The sequence below is a fragment of the Manis pentadactyla genome, chromosome 10 (assembly GCF_030020395.1).
Source record: "Manis pentadactyla isolate mManPen7 chromosome 10, mManPen7.hap1, whole genome shotgun sequence".
Taxonomy (NCBI): Eukaryota; Metazoa; Chordata; class Mammalia; order Pholidota; family Manidae; genus Manis; species Manis pentadactyla.
Window position 1 is genome coordinate 59422277 of NC_080028.1, and position 19621 is coordinate 59441897.

The 19621-nt window shown below is 35.6% G+C and overlaps 1 protein-coding gene across 1 annotated transcript in view; it reads left to right on the plus strand.

Annotated features, from left to right (window-relative positions):
- Positions 1-19219, plus strand: part of CAND1 (cullin associated and neddylation dissociated 1) — a 57222-nt gene extending 38003 nt beyond the window's left edge. The window contains exons 8-15 of the mRNA XM_036894889.2: positions 6905-7197; positions 9049-9190; positions 9480-10973; positions 11629-11724; positions 14128-14297; positions 14380-14544; positions 15260-15367; positions 16086-19219. Of these exons, the coding sequence (XP_036750784.1) occupies positions 6905-7197; positions 9049-9190; positions 9480-10973; positions 11629-11724; positions 14128-14297; positions 14380-14544; positions 15260-15367; positions 16086-16310 (2693 nt within the window). The 3' untranslated portion in view covers positions 16311-19219. The remainder of the gene's footprint in view (positions 1-6904; positions 7198-9048; positions 9191-9479; positions 10974-11628; positions 11725-14127; positions 14298-14379; positions 14545-15259; positions 15368-16085) is intronic.
- Positions 19220-19621: the final 402 nt, after the last annotated feature.

Below are 19621 nucleotides of genomic sequence, written 5' to 3' on the forward strand. Positions count from 1 at the left end.
CCCTTAGTTGGGTTGTCATGGGAAAAACTTCAGTTATTTATTTGCTTTTAAATAGTCTATTTTGATAGTACCTTGTAATTTTTATTCAAACAGATACTAGTGAGTAAGGCAAATGCCTTGAGTTTAGTAGTATTTGGTGGGGTTTTCCTATAATGTGATAAGATGAAATTAAACCATTTGGAGATCATAAAATTTTATTACATACCTAGAATTTTCTAAGGCATAGCTCGCAACATTTAGCTGTCACTAAGCTAATTGGCATATAAGCCTATAAAGAGATGACATCTCTCTTCCTCCCCACTGAGGAATCAGTTCAGGACTATAGTCTTAATTAGGAATTAGAAAATTACTAGGAGGTAATTTTAGACTGTCTTGAGGATTGCTAATATTTTTGCATCCTCCTGATTACATGTTACCCAGCTGATTCAGCCTGACAGTGTTAGAAGGAAATAATTTTTAGGGATTTCACACAAAGGTTATTTAATCAAGGGTATATAAGGGACATGGAGTTGTTCATGCTTATGCTTGGAATATTGTTTTAAGGTTTAAAGGAGTTTGTAGAAGATGGTGCTATGTTACATAGGCAGAGTTTTCTTGTTATAATTGAGAAAGTATTGTTTTCGTCAAAGTACATTAAGACAATACCTTGAAAGGTTGAGAATATGCATTTTTGTTCCTAATAGCCCATCAACAAATTTAGTAAAAGCCTTGTAGTCACAAAGAACGCTGATGTCAGGATTCTTTGTCTCCCCAGATATTTAGTTCTGTAGTATGGTGACCATTTGTTTTATCATATCATCTGTAGCCATAAATCTATTTCATACTTTATCTTAGAAATTTTCTGGTTTGGTTTAATTATATGTCAAATGAGTCCTCAGAATTGAACTTCTTTCATATTGTTTTAAGGGCTGGGACATTTATGATTTTACAAATATTTATGTTCTAAAGAAGCTTAAGGTTAACTAATGATATTAAACAGTTAATGAGGAGCTCATTACCCATAATAATAGATATACAATCGTGCTTTATCAAATATTTAGTGAAGACCTAATACCCATCCTCCTTAAAGTTTTCCAAAAAGTAGAAGAGGAGGGAATACTTCCAAACTCATTCAACGAGGCCAGCATCACTCTTAATACCAAAACCAGGCAAAGACACCGCAAACAGAGAAAATTACAGACCAATATCCCTGATAAACATAGATGCAAAAATACTCAACAAAATATTAGCAAACCGAATTCAAAAACACATCAAAAAGATCATCCATCATTATCAAGTGGGATTCATCCCAGGGATGCAAGGATGGTACAACATTCGAAAATCCATTAACATCATCCACTACATCAACAAAAAGAAGGACCAAAACAACATGATCATCTCCATAGATGCTGAAAAAGCATTTGACAAAATTCAACATCCATTCATGACAAAAACTCTCAACAAAATGGGTATAGAGGGCAAGTACCTCAACATAATAAAGGCCATATATGACAGACCCACAGCCAACATTATACTTAACAGTGAGAAGCTGAAAGCTTTTCCTTTAAGATTGGGAATAAGACAAGGATGCCCACTCACCCCACTTTTATACAACATAGTTCTGGACGTCCAAGCCACGGCAATCAGACAACACAAAGAAATAAAAGGCATCCACAAGGATGGTACAACATTCAAAAATCCATCAACATCATCCACCACATAAACAAAAAGAAAGACAAAAACCACATGATCATCTCCATAGATGCTGAAAAAGCAGTCGACAAAATTCAACATCCATTCATGACAAAAACTCTCAGTAAAATGGGTATAGAGGGAAAGTACCTCAACATAATAAAGGCCATATATGATAAACCCATGGCCAACATCATACTTAACAGCGAGAAGCTGAAAGCTTTTTCTCTGAGATCAGGAACAAGACAGGGATGCCCACTCTCCCCACTGTTATTTAACATAGTACTGGAGGTCCTAGCTACGGCAATCAGACAAAACAAAGAAATACAAGGAATCCAGATTGGTAAAGAAGAAGTTAAACTGTCACTATTTGCAGATGACATGATATTGTACATAAAAAACCCTAAAGACTCCACTTCAAAACTACTAGAACTGATACCAGAATACAGCAAAGTTGCAGGATCCAAAATTAACACAAAGAAATCTGTTGCTTTCCTATACACTAACAATGAACCAATAGAAAGAGAAATCAGGAAAACAATTCCATTCACAATTGCATCAAAAAGAATAAAATACCTAGGAATGAACCTAACCAAGGAAGTGAAAGACCTATACCCTGAAAACTACAAGATACTCTTAAGAGAAATTAAAGAGGACACTAACAAATGGAAACTCATCCCATGCTCTTGCTAGGAAGAATTAATATAGTCAAAATGGCCATCCTGCCCAAAGCAATATACAGATTTGATGTAATCCCTATCAAATTACCAACAGCATTCTTCAACGAACTGGAACAAATAGTTCAAAAATTCATATGTAAACACCAAAGGCCCCAAATAGCCAAAGCAATCCTGAGAAAGAAGAATAAAGTGGGGGGGGATCTCACTCCCCAACTTCAAGCTCTACTACAAAGCCATAGTAATCAAGACAATTTGGTACTGGCACAAGAACAGAGCCACAGACCAGTGGAACAGATTAGAGACTCCAGACATTAACCCAAACATATATGGTCAATTAATATACGATAAAGGAGCCATGGACATACAATGGGGAAATGACAGTCTCTTCAACAGATGGTGCTGGCAAAACTGGACAGCTACATGTAAGAGAATGAAACTGGATCACTGTCTAACCCCATACACAAAAGTAAATTCAAAATGGATCAAAGACCTGAATGTAAGTCATGAAACCATAAAACTCTTAGAAAAAACATAGGCAAAAATCTCTTGGACATAAACATTAGTGACTTCTTCATGAACATATCTCCCCGGGCAAGGAAAACAAGCAAAAATGAACAAGTGGAACTATATCAAGCTGAAAAGCTTCTGTACAGCAAAGGATACCATCAGTAGAACAAAAAGGTACCCTACAGTATGGGAGAATATATTCGTAAATGACAGATCCGATAAAGGCTCAACATCCAAAATATATAAAGAGCTCACACACCTCAACAAACAAAAAGCAAATAATCCAATTAAAAAATGGGCAGAGGAGCTGAACACAGTTCTCCAAAGAAGAAATTCAGATGGCCAACAGACACGTGAAAAGATGCTCCACATCGCTAGTTATCAGAGAAATGCAAATTAAAACCACAATGAGATATCACCTCACACCAGTAAGGATCACCACCATCCAAAAGACAAACAACAAATGTTGGCGAGGTTGTGGAGAAAGGGGAACCCTCCTACACGGCTGGTGGGAGTGTAAATTAGTTCAACCATTGTGGAAAGCAGTATGGAGGTTCCTCAAAATGCTCAAAATAGACTTACCATTTGACCCAGGAATTCCACTTCTAGGAATTTACCCTAAGTATGCAGCACTCCAGTTTGAAAAAGACAGATGCTGACCTTGCACATTTTTGTTTAATATGCTGACCTTGCACCCCTATGTTTATCGCAGCACTATTTACAATAGCCAAGAAATGGAAGCAACTAAGTGTCCATCAGTAGATGAATGGATAAAGAAGAGGTGGTACATATACACAATGGAATGTTATTCAGCCATAAGAAAACAAATCCTACCATTTGCAACAACATGGATGGAGCTAGAGGGTATTACGCTCAGTGAAATAAGCCAAGTGGAGAAAGACAAATACCAAATGATTTCACTCATCTGTGGAGTATAAGAACAAAGGAAAAACTGAAGGAACCAAACAGCAGCAGAATCACAGAACCCAGGAATGGACTAACAGTTACCAAAGGGAAAGATACTGGGGAGAATGGGAGGGTAGGGAGGGATAAGGGCAGGAAAGAAGAAAGGGGATATTATGATTAGCATGTATGATGTTGGGGGTGGGGAAAAGGGGAGGACTGTGCAACAGAGAAGACAAGTAATGTTTCTACAACATCTTACTATGCTGATGGACAGTGACTGTAATGGGGTTTTGGGGGGGACTTGGGGCAGGGGAGAGCCTAGTAAACACAATGTTCTTCATGTAATTGTAGATTAATGATAACAAAATAAAATAAAAAATAAAAGATTACAAACCTGTAACATTAAAAGAGCTCTGTTCTTATTGGTTTATATATATCCATTTACTTGGATTTTAAAAATTTCTTTCTACAATGTTTTGTAATTTTTAATATGCTGATCTTGCACATTTCTCTGCCAAGTTTACCTTCTGGTATTCCATATATTTTGATGTTATTGTAAATGAGATTTTTTCTCGATTTCAATTTACAGTTATTTGTTATTAATATGTAAACATGCCCATGATTTTTATATAGTGTTCATGTATCCTGTATCCTTGCTAAACTCCTTTCTTCTTTCAAATAATCTTTGTATGGATAACATGATCTTATACAAGGCTGAGTATGTCAACCATGAATAAAACATCTGTATGCCTCAAAAAAAAAAAAAAGAAAGAAAGAAAGAAAAGGCATCCAGATTGGCAAGGAAGAAGTCAAACTGTCCCTGTTTGCAGTTGAAATGATATTGTACATAAAAAACCCTAAAGAATCCACTCCAAAACTACTAGATCTAATATCTGAATTCACAAAGTTGCTGTATACAAAATTAATACACAGAAATCTGTTGCATTCCTATACATTAACGATGAACTAGCAGAAAGGGAAATCAGGAAAACAATTCATTCACAATTCCATCAAAAAGAATAAAATACCTAGGAATAAACCTAACCAAGAAAGTGAAAGACCTATACTCTGAAATCTACAAGACACTCATGAGAGAATTTAAAGAAGATACCAATAAATAGAAACACATCCTGTGCTCATGGATAGGAAGAATTAATATTGTCAAAATGGCTGTCTTGCCTAAAGCAATCTACAGATTCAGTGCAATCCCCATCAAAATACCAACAGTATTCTTCAATGAACTAGAGCAAATAGTTCTAAAATTCATATGGAACCGCAAAAGACCCTGAACAGTCAAAGCAATCCTGAGAAGGAAGAATAAAGCAGGGGGAATTACACTCCCCAACTTCAAGCTCTACTACAAAGCCACAGTAATCAAGACAATTTGGTACTGGCAGAAGAACAGACCCATAGATCAGTGGAACAGACTAGAGAGCCCAGATATAAACCCAAGCATATATGGTCAATTAATATCCGATAAAGGAGCCATGGATATACATTGGGGAAATGACAGCCTCTTCAGCAGCTGGTGTTGGCAAAACTGGACAGCTACATGTAAGAGAATGAAAATGGATTACTGTCTAACCCCATACACAAAAGTAAACTCAAAATGGATCAAAGACCTGAATGTAAGTCATGACATAAAACTCTTAGGAAAAAATATAGGCAAAAATGTCTTAGACATAAACATGAACAACTTCTTCATGAATATTTCTCCCTGAGCAAGGGAAACAAGAACAAAAGTTAACAAGTGGAACTATATCAAACTAAAAAGCTTCTGTGCAGCAAAGGTCACCATCAGTAGAACAAAAAGACATCCGACAGTATTGGAGAATATATTCATAAATGACATATCTGATAAGGGGTTGACATCCAAATTATATAAAGAGCTCACGCACCTCAACAAACAAAAAGCAAATAAGCGAATTAAAAAATGGGCAGAGAAACTGTGTAGACACTTCTCCAAAGAAGAAATTCAGATGGCCAACAGACACATGAAAAGATGCTCTACATCACTAATCATCAGAGAAATGCAAATTAAAACCACAATGAGACATCACCTCACACCAGTTAGCATGGCCAACATCCAAAAGACAGACAACAACAAATGTTGGTGAGTATGTGGAGAAAGGGGAACCCTCCTACACTGCTAGTGGGAATGTAAATTAGTTCAACCATTGTGGAAAGCAGTATGGAGGTTGCTAAAAAAACTAAAAATAGAAATACCATTTGACCCAGGAATTCCACTCCTAGGAATTTACCCTAAGAATGCAGCAGCCCAGTTTGAAAAAGGCAGATTAACCCCTACGTTTATCGCAGCACTATTTACAATAGCCAAGAAATGGAAGCAACCTAAATGTCCATCAGTAGATGAATGGATAAAGAAGAGGTGGTACATATACACAATGGAATATTATTCAGCCATAAGAAGAAAACAAATCCTACCATTTGCAACAATGTGGATGGAGCTAGAGGCTATTATGCTCAGTGAAATAAGCCAGGCGGAGAAAGACAAGTACCAAATGATTTCACTTATCTGTGGAGTATAAGAACGAAGGAAAAACTGAAGGAACAAAACAGCAGCAGAATCACAGAACCCAAGAATGGACAAACAGTTACCAAAGGGAAAAGGACTGGGGAGGATCGGTGGGAAGGGAGGGATAAGTGGGAAAAAGGGGCTTTATGATTAGCACACATAATGTAGCATGGGCGAGGGGACACAGGAAAGGCAGTATATACAGAGAAGACAAGTAGTGATTCTGTAACATCTCACTACGCTGATGTACAGTGACTGTAATGGGGTATGTGGGGGGAACTTGATAATAGGGAGTCTAGTAACCATAGTGTTGTTCAAGTAATTGTACATTAATGATATCAAAATTAAAAAATAAAAAATAAAAAAGATAAGACCATAAAAAAATACAATCATGCTCATTTTTCTTCAGAGGTTAATTTATGTGAAATTTGTATAAGTAAACTCTGCAGCTGTTATAAGTTCTAGTTCTTTTTAAACTTACCCATTGCTGTATATGTTAGTGAAAAGTTAGAAAACTGTCTTACTCAAGAATATCAGTTCACTTTCTGTATTAAATGACAATCTTTACTTAATGATTAATAGCCTGTTCACATTACCTCTTTAGGGAGTGATGATGAATACAGTGACGATGATGACATGAGTTGGAAAGTGAGACGTGCAGGTGCTAAGTGCTTGGATGCTGTGGTTAGCACAAGGCATGAAATGCTTCCAGAATTCTACAAGACTGTCTCTCCTGCACTGATAGCCAGATTTAAAGAACGTGAAGAGAATGTAAAGGCAGATGTTTTTCATGCATACCTTTCCCTTTTGAAGCAAACTCGTCCTGTACAGAGCTGGCTGTGTGACCCTGATGCAATGGAACAAGGAGAAACACCTTTAACAATGCTTCAGAGTCAGGTTGGTTTAAAAGTGTGGTTTTGGAAGTCATGCTAGTAAATGTGATCTTTTAAAATTGTGTTCTTATTTGGAAATGTGAGTTCCAGAATATCTTCAGAGGAATAAAGTTTGGGATTATTATGTTTGTATAATAATTTATGGTTTATAAATAGTTCTGATTGAGTACTCTTGATTTTACTGGATAGATAATATTAATTAAGATTCAGTTATCTTTATGTTTGGTATCAGTGGAAAAGTCTTAGGGCTGTGGTGCCCAGGTACTTATGTTTATAGCTAGCTTCACTACGAATTTAGCTGTGTGGTCTTGGACAAGTGATTTAGTCATTTTTATTAAACCTCACTTTTCTTCATTTGTAGTAAGGGTTTATTTAGAATTGCCTACCCAAGGTAGTGAGAGATGAAATGATTTATGTAAGCTTTTAGTGTAGTGCCTCCTGCACAGTAAGTACTTCAGTATGTCAGCTCTTATTAGTAAGATGCATATTTTTCTAGCAGCAGATGCGTAGACACTGAGAAGGGACCTAGTGGTTACCAAGAGGGAGGGGTTGGGGCCAGTTGGGGGTGGGTGTGTGAGGGGGATAAAGGGACACAATAATTTGTAATCACAATACAAGTTGGTCACGGAGATGGTAGTACAGCATGGAGAATACAGGCAGTAATTCTGTAATATCTTACTACGTTTGATAGATAGTAACAGCACTAGAAGGGGATAAGGATTTAATAATACGGATAACTGTTGAACCACTGTGTTGTATATTTGAAACCAACATAAGATTGTATGTCAGTGATACTTTAGTGAAAAAGACACATATTTTTCACTTTAGGACATCTTTTCTGAGATCCTAAACCTTAGAGCTGTATAGCTCCCATTTATCAAATATTTAGTACATCCTAAACATTTTTCTTCTGTCTTATACATAATCCGTACAGCAGCCCTGTGGGGTATGTTTTGTCCATTGTTACAAATTACAAAATGAATATTGAAAGGGACTCAAGAACTAAACCAGGGAAGGGGGATGTACATACTATATCTAGCTTGTTTTCAAGTAATACAAACTAAAAAAATTTGTGGTAAATTTAAGGGTGAACATTGGAGATTAATTGTAGAAGAAAATTAGATGAAGTGTATGTAGGACATAAGCAGTTAAATAAGCAAAAAGAAACCAGTTAAAACCATGAGAATTTCTGATGATGTGATGATGAATTACATGGGTGCTTTATTTTTTTCTCTGGTTCTCAGTTCATTGATAGAGTATGTGTCTGTATCCTGGCATCCATAAGATTTATTAGTAAATATCCGATTTAGTTTTACCGACTAACCAAACATTAGCAAGTTTAAAATTAGATGTCTTTGAATCATACCACTGCTGCTTGTAGCTACATTTGAAGTGAGGTTTTTTCAACTGTAACAGCAAACAAAAAGCAAAAACAAGGACCCATTTAATGGTTTCTCTTCCCTTAATTTGTCTTTTTTCCTTTAATGTTTATCTGTGCTTTTTTGGTTCAAAAAACCATTTATGAATTATGCTCCTAAAATTTTGGTTGAAATTTATTTGGTTAGTTTCCTTTTTAATTTAGCCTTGTACATTTCATAATTAACAGTTCTTCAGGGAAGATTGTTGCTCTGTAGAAAGCTAATGATAGCTTTTTCTATTTTCTTATTTATATACAGTTACAAGAGAACATATGTAATAGATGCAACAAAGTTTATATCTAACAATCTTGTTAACAGATCGCAAAATTAGGAACTTAATCAAAAAGATAAATTGTCTTTCTCCCCATCTCCTGTAATTTGTGTTAACTGTACTGAGGAAACGGCTGAACCAGCTAATGAGTGTGTGGTAATTACAGGTTCCCAGCATTGTTAAAGCGCTGCACAAACAGATGAAAGAAAAAAGTGTGAAGACCCGCCAGTGCTGCTTTAATATGTTAACCGAACTGGTCAATGTGTTACCTGGGGCCCTAACACAGCACATTCCTGTACTTGTACCAGGTATGAAAAAAAAAAGTAAATCACTTAGGGGACTTGATTAAGACCTAGATAAGCTTAAATAATTATTTCCTTCAGAAGGATAATTTATGACAACTTAATTTGTACATTGAACTAAATTTTTCATAGAACCACCTTGAATACCTAAAATTTCTGGCTCTAATATTTATAGCTTGTGGAATTAATGTGATGAAGTGGGAACTTTAGCAGTATTTTAGAGATTAGTTTTTAATTTTTTCTTTCATAAAACTGCATAAAAATTACTGGATTTTTTTTTTTGTTGGCTTTTTAGGAATCATTTTCTCACTGAATGATAAGTCAAGCTCGTCTAATTTGAAGATTGATGCTTTGTCATGTCTGTATGTAATCCTCTGTAACCACTCTCCTCAAGTCTTCCATCCTCATGTTCAGGCTTTGGTCCCTCCAGTAGTGGCTTGTGTTGGAGACCCATTTTACAAGATTACGTCCGAAGCACTTCTTGTTACTCAGCAGCTTGTCAAAGTAATTCGTCCTTTAGATCAGCCTTCCTCATTTGATGCAACTCCTTATATCAAAGATCTATTTACCTGCACCATTAAGAGGTTAAAAGCAGCTGACATTGATCAGGAAGTCAAGGAAAGGGCTATTTCCTGTATGGGACAAATTATTTGCAACCTTGGAGACAATTTGGGTTCTGACTTGCCGAATACACTTCAGATTTTCTTGGAGAGACTAAAGAATGAAATTACCCGGCTAACTACAGTGAAGGCACTGACACTGATTGCTGGGTCGCCTTTGAAGATAGATTTGAGGCCTGTTCTGGGAGAAGGGGTTCCTATCCTTGCTTCATTTCTCAGGAAAAACCAGAGAGCTTTGAAACTAGGTACCCTTTCTGCCCTAGATATTCTGATTAAAAACTATAGTGACAGCTTAACAGCTGCCATGATTGATGCAGTTCTAGATGAGCTCCCACCTCTTATCAGTGAAAGTGATATGCATGTTTCACAGATGGCTATCAGCTTTCTTACCACACTGGCCAAAGTGTATCCCTCTTCCCTCTCAAAGATAAGTGGATCCATTCTCAATGAACTTATTGGACTTGTGAGATCACCTTTACTGCAGGGGGGAGCTCTTAGTGCTATGCTAGACTTTTTCCAAGCTCTGGTTGTCACTGGAACAAATAATCTAGGATATATGGATTTGTTGCGCATGCTGACTGGTCCAGTGTATTCTCAGAGCACAGCTCTAACCCACAAGCAGTCTTATTATTCCATTGCCAAATGTGTAGCCGCCCTTACTCGAGCATGCCCGAAAGAAGGACCAGCTGTAGTAGGTCAGTTCATTCAAGATGTCAAGAACTCACGGTCTACAGATTCCATTCGCCTCTTAGCTCTGCTCTCTCTTGGAGAAGTTGGGCACCATATTGACTTAAGTGGGCAGCTGGAACTGAAGTCTGTAATATTAGACGCCTTCTCATCTCCTAGTGAAGAAGTCAAATCAGCTGCATCCTATGCATTAGGCAGCATTAGTGTGGGCAACCTTCCTGAATATCTGCCTTTTGTCTTGCAAGAAATAACAAGTCAACCCAAAAGGCAGTATCTTTTGCTTCATTCATTGAAGGAAATTATTAGCTCTGCATCGGTGGGAGGCCTTAAACCATATGTTGAAAACATCTGGGCCTTACTGCTGAAGCACTGTGAGTGTGCAGAAGAAGGAACCAGAAATGTTGTTGCTGAATGTCTAGGCAAACTCACTCTAATTGATCCAGAAACTCTCCTTCCACGGCTTAAGGGGTACTTGATATCAGGTGGGTATCTAGATTCTTATTTAAAAAAAATTATATTAGCAGTTGGTTACCTTGAAAATTGCCTAACAGAAATTAAAACATTTCTGTATCATGTTATATGCAGAACCTATTGCCCTTAGGTTATAATGTGGAGCCATATTCAAATGGCATTTTGTTTAAAAGGGCTAAAGAGAATAATCAGATTTCTCTTGAATTAATATATCCCAAGGAGCTTGCTAGTAGTAATTATAATACTGTAATTGGTGAACTTAACTTCAAGAAGAGTTTCAGATTTACCAATGTCAACCTTTTGTAGACTAAGTAGAACCTAATGGCCATTCATGCTTAGAAATTGCTTTCTTTTTTAACAAAAAACTTGAGGATCTGACAAGCTGTTTATGGATTTAACTAAGTTCTCTTTTGTGAGGGCTAGATCCTCTGCTTTAAAGAATAAATTGTTTATTTTGAAATCTAATGGGATTATGTTTATGTTTGAAAAGATGAGTAAACTTTGCTTTATTAGTAGTATCCTGAGAGCAATAAAAAATACCCCCTTGGCCAAAGAGAATTTTAAGGAGTTGAAAACACTAGTGTTATTTGAAGTCATTTGAAAAAGATAAAGATGTCCATGGATTTTAGTGGCCTTGAAATAGACTTATAGTTTATTTTCATTTAGGCTCATCATATGCCCGAAGCTCAGTTGTTACAGCTGTGAAGTTTACTATTTCTGATCATCCACAACCTATTGACCCACTATTAAAGAACTGCATAGGTAAGTGAAAAAAAACATAAACATATTGAATAACTATTTAATAGTTAACTTTAAAAAAAACTAATCATTTTAATAACTAAAATATATCACCAGTGAACTAAAATTCTTTTATGGTTCTGGTAATTATTTCATTAAAAAGATACTTAATATTGTATGTTCTTATATTTTTTCATCCCTTTGTTTCAAGTTGTTACCAGATAGTTTTGCAGATACCTGAAATTAGTAGGGTAAATATAGTAGGGTATCTTTAGAGTCAGCTACATGTTTGATAATCTATTTTAGGGATGACATAACTGAAAGGATAAAGGAAAAAGATTTAATCTACCTGATCAGCCTGAAGTTTCCTCCCAGATACAAATCTCATTTGAGCTGTTAGAAGCCCCAGTTTTCTCTTACTACTTTTAACCCTCTAGTTCCCAAGGGTTCTGTGGAGACTTCCATATGAAAGGTGAAAACAACCTAAGAATAAAAAGACTTGGGTAGAGCGAATTACTAAAACAACTCAGAGATGCCCAAGAAAGAACAAGAATAAGCTTCTAGGACTATTTTTCATGGCTTTATAACTTAACTTGTTTTGTTTTCATGATCAGTTTTCCTAGAGTTGGTAGTAGCTCAAAGCCCTCAGAACTCAGTTTGGTGCTTTCTTGAGGTCAGAAGAAGTGGGGATACCAGAGAAAGTACAGAGGAATGTACCAAAGAAGCTTTGCAGTTTCATGCTATTCTGCATTGGGAAGAAGGGAAAAAGCACAATTCAAGAGAGAGGGGTTACCCTCCCAGAGTAAGGGGACACACAAGGATAAATGCATACAATTGGTGGACCTGGAAATAATGCAAACAGAGTCTCAGTCAGAAGATGCTTGTCTTTGTTCCCCTAATCTGTTTTTTGCTTTGATATATTTATTTGCATTTTTGGTATTATACAAGGTAGGACCAGGGAAGAGACCTGTGCCACGTATTTAGAGACATCTTTCCAGGCTGACAACAGTCAGCCAGTGTGCATCATTGGTATAATTATTTGATCAGATGATTATCACTCTCTTTGCATAATAGTCTAGTTCAGTATTATTTGAGACTGTATGAACATCAGAACTACCTAGGAATCTTTCAGAATTGCAATTTCTAAACCAAGGAGTTGGGGACCACTGATAGTAGTTCATGTCACCATTTGTATATAATAATAGCAATATTTTAGATGCTTTTCTGAAAGCAGATACATAATGTTTAGAATAAAGTATTATAATTTACTGCCTTAGTAATTCTAAGCAAACAGGGGTGAGGAGGTTTAGTCTGATACATTTAAATTCTTTTTGAAACCAAGTTATTGGCTACATTTTTTTTTTTGTAATAAGAACTCTCCTGGGTAGTCAACCTTTATTTTACCAATCTGTGGTGTCTGAAGTATTTCGGTCCTTCCTTTTTTCCAATTGCTGTTACAATACATTCAAGTCTTCCGGAAAAAAAGAAGTCTTTTCCCTGTGTATTCTAAAAGATTGCTGATGGTAGAGTTAAGGTTACATAATGATGAACAATAGCTCCATGTGACAGCCACGTGTGTACTAGGCACTGTGTTCAACAATATACACGCTATTCATTTTGCTCGGTAGCCATAAAAAGTTTATAATTCTCATTTTATGAACTGCAAAACAGGCTCTTGCCAAAAGTTATACAGTGGATAAGTAAAGCATTTGGATCACCACCTGTGTGACTCCTTAGATCTTTGCACTTCTCCATATTTGCAAGAACAACCAGACTTGTTTTTAAAGTTGCAAGGTGTTTTCTTTACCTTGTTGTCTGTCTTATATTAGGTTTCCATTTCCTTCTTTTGAATTCTTAACTCTTACAAGTTCACATATTTCTCGTTTAGGACAGAAATAAAGAGGGCTTTTAGAGACATATTTCTTTTTATCATCTGATAAATTGTATACTTGGTAACGGTATTCCGTCTTTATCCAGCAATGGATCTGTCCTTAACTTCTTTATCTTATTTTGAACTCAGTTTTTCAGTTCTGTTTTGGTTGCTTTTAGTGCAAGTACTAATTTTGAACTCAAAGTTTCGTTCAATTGATTAATTCTTATGGCTGCTGACTCCATCACGTGTCTGCCTTTATGAAGTGTCTGTAAAACTAATCGGGCAACTTTTTTGGGCTCTCATGCTGTACCCTTTGCATTCTAGGTGCCAAGAATAGGTTATCGTTTAAATCCACTCAGAATCAGATATGATAGTTTACCTGTTGCCAAAAGATACTTATCTGTATAGTTCACATAGTTTATTATTGTTGATAATTGGTATTTCTTCAGTATGGGTCATGGAAGAATATGATGAAATACTATCAGTTTAGAAAAAAATATAATGTGTATTTTATTTAAGCTTACCGTAACTGTATCTTATTTGTAATTTTTCAGGTGATTTCCTAAAAACGTTGGAAGACCCGGATTTGAATGTAAGAAGAGTAGCCTTGGTCACATTCAATTCAGCAGCGCATAATAAGCCATCATTAATAAGGGATCTTCTAGATGCTGTTCTTCCACATCTCTACAATGAAACAAAAGTTAGGAAGGAACTCATAAGAGAGGTAAGTTTGTTAGACCACACTGTTTATCTAAGCTGGTCTTTTGCTTTTAAGTATATCCACACATTCTTTTTTGTTTCAACAGGTAGAAATGGGTCCTTTTAAGCATACAGTTGATGACGGACTGGATATTAGAAAGGCAGCTTTTGAGTGTATGTACACGCTTCTAGACAGTTGTCTTGATAGACTAGATATCTTTGAATTTTTAAATCACGTTGAAGATGGTTTGAAGGACCATTATGATATTAAGGTAAGATGTTTGTGCTTGCTTGTAGAATGTTTTAGAAGATACTATAGTAAGTTTGTAATTTACTCTCTTAATTATTAAGAGAAAAACTGGTTTGCTTGTCATAATTTTAGTATTATAAACTGTAATATGCAGAAGTATGAGTGATGCAGTGTAATGTCAGTTGACATAAAAAAAAATTGAGAAACCTTTTCAGTGGAGGAAGAAATCAAGTCTAAATGTGTAGAAAATTCTAAGAAATGATGTGTGCTAGCTTCTAATGCATAATCCCTAGATCATTTCTCTGAAGAGTCCAGACAAATTTATGCTTATACTATTCAGAGTATAATCTGTGACCTTTTTGGTCTTTCTTAATATTGGACTGTAGTTACTATCCATGGAGGGTTTTCTTGGTTTTCCATCATTGTCTTGGCTAATTCTCATTGGCTGTCTTTAGGACTGTTCTGCAGAACATGGCTGAAGAATGGGTATATTTCTAAAGCTCCCTACATTAATGTGCAGCGAAGACTGAGAACCACATTTCTACTTTTGTACTATAGGATCGTGTTATAAGTCTCATTAGTACTTGGGACTAAAATTCCTCAGCTAAGGTTTGACAAATCTGTGTAATTCCAAATGGCAGATTACATTAAAATGAAGCTTTCTGGTACATGCTAGTCATTTTCCTTTTGAAAGCTTTGTGAGAATTTGGAATTTTGTCTTTTTTTATTCCTACCAGATGCTAACATTTCTCATGTTGGTGAGACTCTCCACCCTTTGTCCTAGTGCAGTACTACAGAGGCTGGACCGACTTGTCGAGCCCTTACGTGCCACATGTACAACTAAGGTAATCATTGAGAGATATCAACTTAGGCCAGACTTGAAGTATTCAGGATTTCTAGTTGATTTTGTGTGTTTTCCAAATTTAACCACAGTAGTGCCCTATGTAGCTGTTGGTTTTAAAAGTGAACCTGTTGAATATGAATGTTTTAAGAATAGCATTTAACTGTGCTAAATTTTTTGGAAGTTTTAATGATACAGCAGAGTGATACATGTTTTGAAGTACTGATATGTGATAAAGTGTGATAGGGCCACAAAAGAAGGCTTCATATGAGTGTGATGTTATTTAAGATGGACCCAGAAAAGTCAGAATTATTTTCAGATTCACAAGGTGAAAAGGGCTTTTCATATAAAAATAATTACATGAATTAATGCTTGGAGATGTCATGACATTTGAAGAATAATAAACAGGGTAGCTGGAGGAGTATGTTTTGGTGGAGGCCAGAGTAGGACTTGCTAAGCAGATAAAGCTCTCTGGGCCCCACTCTCTATTCCAACCATGATGATGCTGTAGTTTGTTTTTATAGTGGCCTTTGTATAAAATACTCCCTTTGGAGGAAAGGAGACTGCTACTGCTAAAAGGAAGTTTTAGAATACCCATGCTGAGAGTATAAGGTGCCTTTTGGACCTATGAAAGAGTAACTTTATTTACTAGAACCTTCTCTGTGTAAATTTTGTTCATAAAACTCTTACAGCATATAGTACTGATTTACTCCATGTTACAGGTAAAGGCAAACTCAGTAAAGCAGGAGTTTGAAAAGCAGGATGAACTGAAGCGATCTGCCATGCGAGCAGTGGCAGCGCTGCTTACCATTCCGGAAGCAGAGAAGAGTCCCCTGATGAGCGAATTCCAGTCACAGATCAGCTCCAACCCTGAGCTGGCGGCGATCTTTGAAAGTATCCAGAAAGATTCATCATCCACTAACTTGGAATCAATGGACACTAGTTAGATGTTTGTTCAACACGGGACCATTATATGGACCAGATGATGCACTGAATTGACAGGTTAATCATAAGACATGGAAAGAGAAGTGTTTAAAAGCTTCCAAATGTTCCACTTTTTTTCCCTTCATGGAGACAGTTTGGCTTTCTTCCATTGTTTTTGTAGCATTTATTTCAGAAATATGTATTTCCATAATCCAGAGGTTGTAAAACCACTAATGTTTTAGTGGTTAGGGCAACATTTGACATGGAAACTAAAAGTTAGGGTTTATGCGGTATGGCAATAGGGTCCAGATTCTGTTTGCCCTGTAATGTTTAGGATCAAAATGTTAAAATTTTGTGACCATGAATTTTCCTTTTATAAATTTTCTCTTATTTAAAAAAATCAAATTCTGCAAGACAAAAACCATGTTTCTTTTTCTTGTGTAACTTTTTGTTTCAGCAGCATAAATTGATTTTTAGCTGGCAGACAAGAATATCTGTGTAAAATTTGTTACATTTCAGAGGGTTTGGCAGTTTTAAAAAAGATCATTTTTTAAATATGGGGATTAAAACGTATCCCTGTTGCGCACACTAATTTTGCATGAGCAAGTTTACAAATATGTATTGTCTGTAAAGCAGCATGTGCAGATTATTCGTAATACAGAAGCTAAAATAAGTATTATCGTATTAGTGCAATTTTCAGATATTTATTTTTGCACAGAAACACATATCTGGAGAGAGAGGAGTAAATTTTTCAACCTTTGGTTTTCTTAATGCCAGTGTGAATTTGCAGATGTTTTCAGCAGATCAAGTCACAATAACAATTTGCCACTTTTTCTATTACAAATTTTCTTACACATTGAAAATTTGAATATTTAAGTTTTCAGTTTTCCTCAGTTATCCATTTGTGTGCGTGTTTCCGCTTAGAAATTCTTAAAGCCAGATTTTTCTTTCATTCCCTTTGGATCTCTGCATTCCGTATTGAAGGATACAAAAACTATGTATGCTTTTCAATTTTATTTTTACAAAAACTCTGAAGCTGGCTGTTATACATTTGTTGGCTAATAATAGTATTTCTTTTAGTTGAGTTAGATTTTTCCCCCTCTCTAGTAGAGCTGATTTACATATTGTATCTGACTACTTTTCCTGATTAAGGGGTCTGTGGGGGAACAAAGCTTTGCAGTACCTTTTATTGTAGTTAAAATTTTATTTAACATTCCTTCAGTGAACTCATTTCACACTGTAGCCTCTTCCTTCAAATTTGTGGTGCTCCTGTATCAGTATGAACCAACTTCTGAAATAAAAAACATCTCCTAATGCTGTGCAAACACAGTTTACATGTATTGAAGGAAGCAGTTGTTAAATTGAGTGACCAATTTTAAGCAATCAGATATTTGAAAACTGCACCCTTTATTTTTGAAACTGTGAATTGGAAATACTTTTCCTGCTGTATAACTTACCTGCTTTAACATCCAAATATGCAGTGATTTTAATTGATAACATACTATGGTTATTAGATTAACAGTGTGATTTTGAATGTTCAGATAATGCATAAGACATCATTACCAGTAAGGATTTTGACTATTTACATTGACATGGAACGTTACATGAAGTTGGTGCCATTTCAAAATGTGGCAGGTGGTAATGTTATACCATAATTTGCATAGAATTGTAATAGACATTTTATTTTGAGATATTAGTATATTGTACTATGCATTACCGTGGTTATAGATGTTGTGGATATATTTAAGCATTTGGTTACATGGTTTCACAATAAATTGCAATACTGCAGGCTCTAGGACCAAATAGGAGACTGACATGCATATATTGTGTGAATGTCTTAGTTAATTGTCTAAAGTTAAATCCAAATACTTTGCATGTATTGGATTTTTTTTTTTAACTTCCAAGGTGAGTGGGTTTGGGGTATTTTTTGTTCTTGTTTTTTTGTCTTCATTTTTTTGAGTCTTAGATGACTGTTAATTTTTCTAATAGTTAAAATCCTATCTTTTAATACAAACGAAATAGTCTGCTCTTTTCTAATAGTACACAAGATTTTAGTGATTACATATATTCACATACATAACAAAATTAGTAACAGAAGACTATTCAGATTTTAAATGCTGAATCATATGGATTAACTCCATACTTCTGTCGTGATGTCCTGACACTGGAATGGAAGTTGGAATGTGTGGTGTCCAGTCCTAGTCTGCCACTCATTTCTCACTGGTCTTGGAAGCATTATTAGGAAGTTGTCCTTAGCAATTCTCCATCTGTGGGTGTCTCAGATTTACAAGTTCATAGTAAGGAAATAGCTATTTGCTGATTTTCTTGAGGACATGTAAATTGCTCAGATCTACGTGATTTCTTTTTAAAGACAGCTCAATATGGGGCTGTGTTTAGAGGTAAGGTCATTTTATGAAACATGGAAATTTGGTATAAGGCCTAACCGAAAAACTTACATCAACAGCACTGAATGATAATTTTTAATATGATGGTCATATATTCGTTAGTTATATCTAAAGCTTCTTAACCATTGGAAATTAGAATTCTTCAAAGTGGAGAATATGATGAATGATAACTGCCAGATGTTTGGAGATTACCATAATTAACCAAATCACCTTTTTTTTTTACACTTTTGTTAGGTAAACAGTAAAGAAATAAGGGCATGTATCTAATTTAGCTAATTGAAAGGGATGTTCTGGTATCTTTAGCTTAATGTCAGACATCACATAAATGATTGTATATACATGATTGAAGTTCAGACTAAGGAAATATACAAAATCCTGTCATTGAAAAATTTAGTTAACTGGTAAATTCATAAGCCTTGTAAGGTGTATTTAGCCTCATAACTTTACAATTTAAAAAGTTGAAGTAACATTTTCTGCCCACATTAAATCTTACCAAAAATTTTAACTATTAAAAGTAATTGCCAGTCTCTAGATGTATTATGCTTGGTTAATGTTTGATATTAAAGAGCTTTTATATAAAATTCCTTTGATACCTTCCATTTCAAAAATGGAACACAATGGGAGTATTTGGAGGCAGGTTGCCAAAGGCTCACCAGATCAGGCCATTTTCTTAAGAGAGATGCACAATGAAATTACATATTTTCCCCTTATAATGCAGTAAGTTGCTTATTTTCCTATTAATACCAAAAATGTTTGATTTGGCAAACATCTGTACTATAGGGCAAGATTACCAGCAGCATGTTTTTGTTCTTTGTAACTTAAAAAGCACTAACTCAAAATAGGATTTTCCATAGGACATCATAAAAACCAACTTCACTTCAAACTGAGAGGAGTACTACAGGTACTTTGTTAGACCCTGTAATATCAGT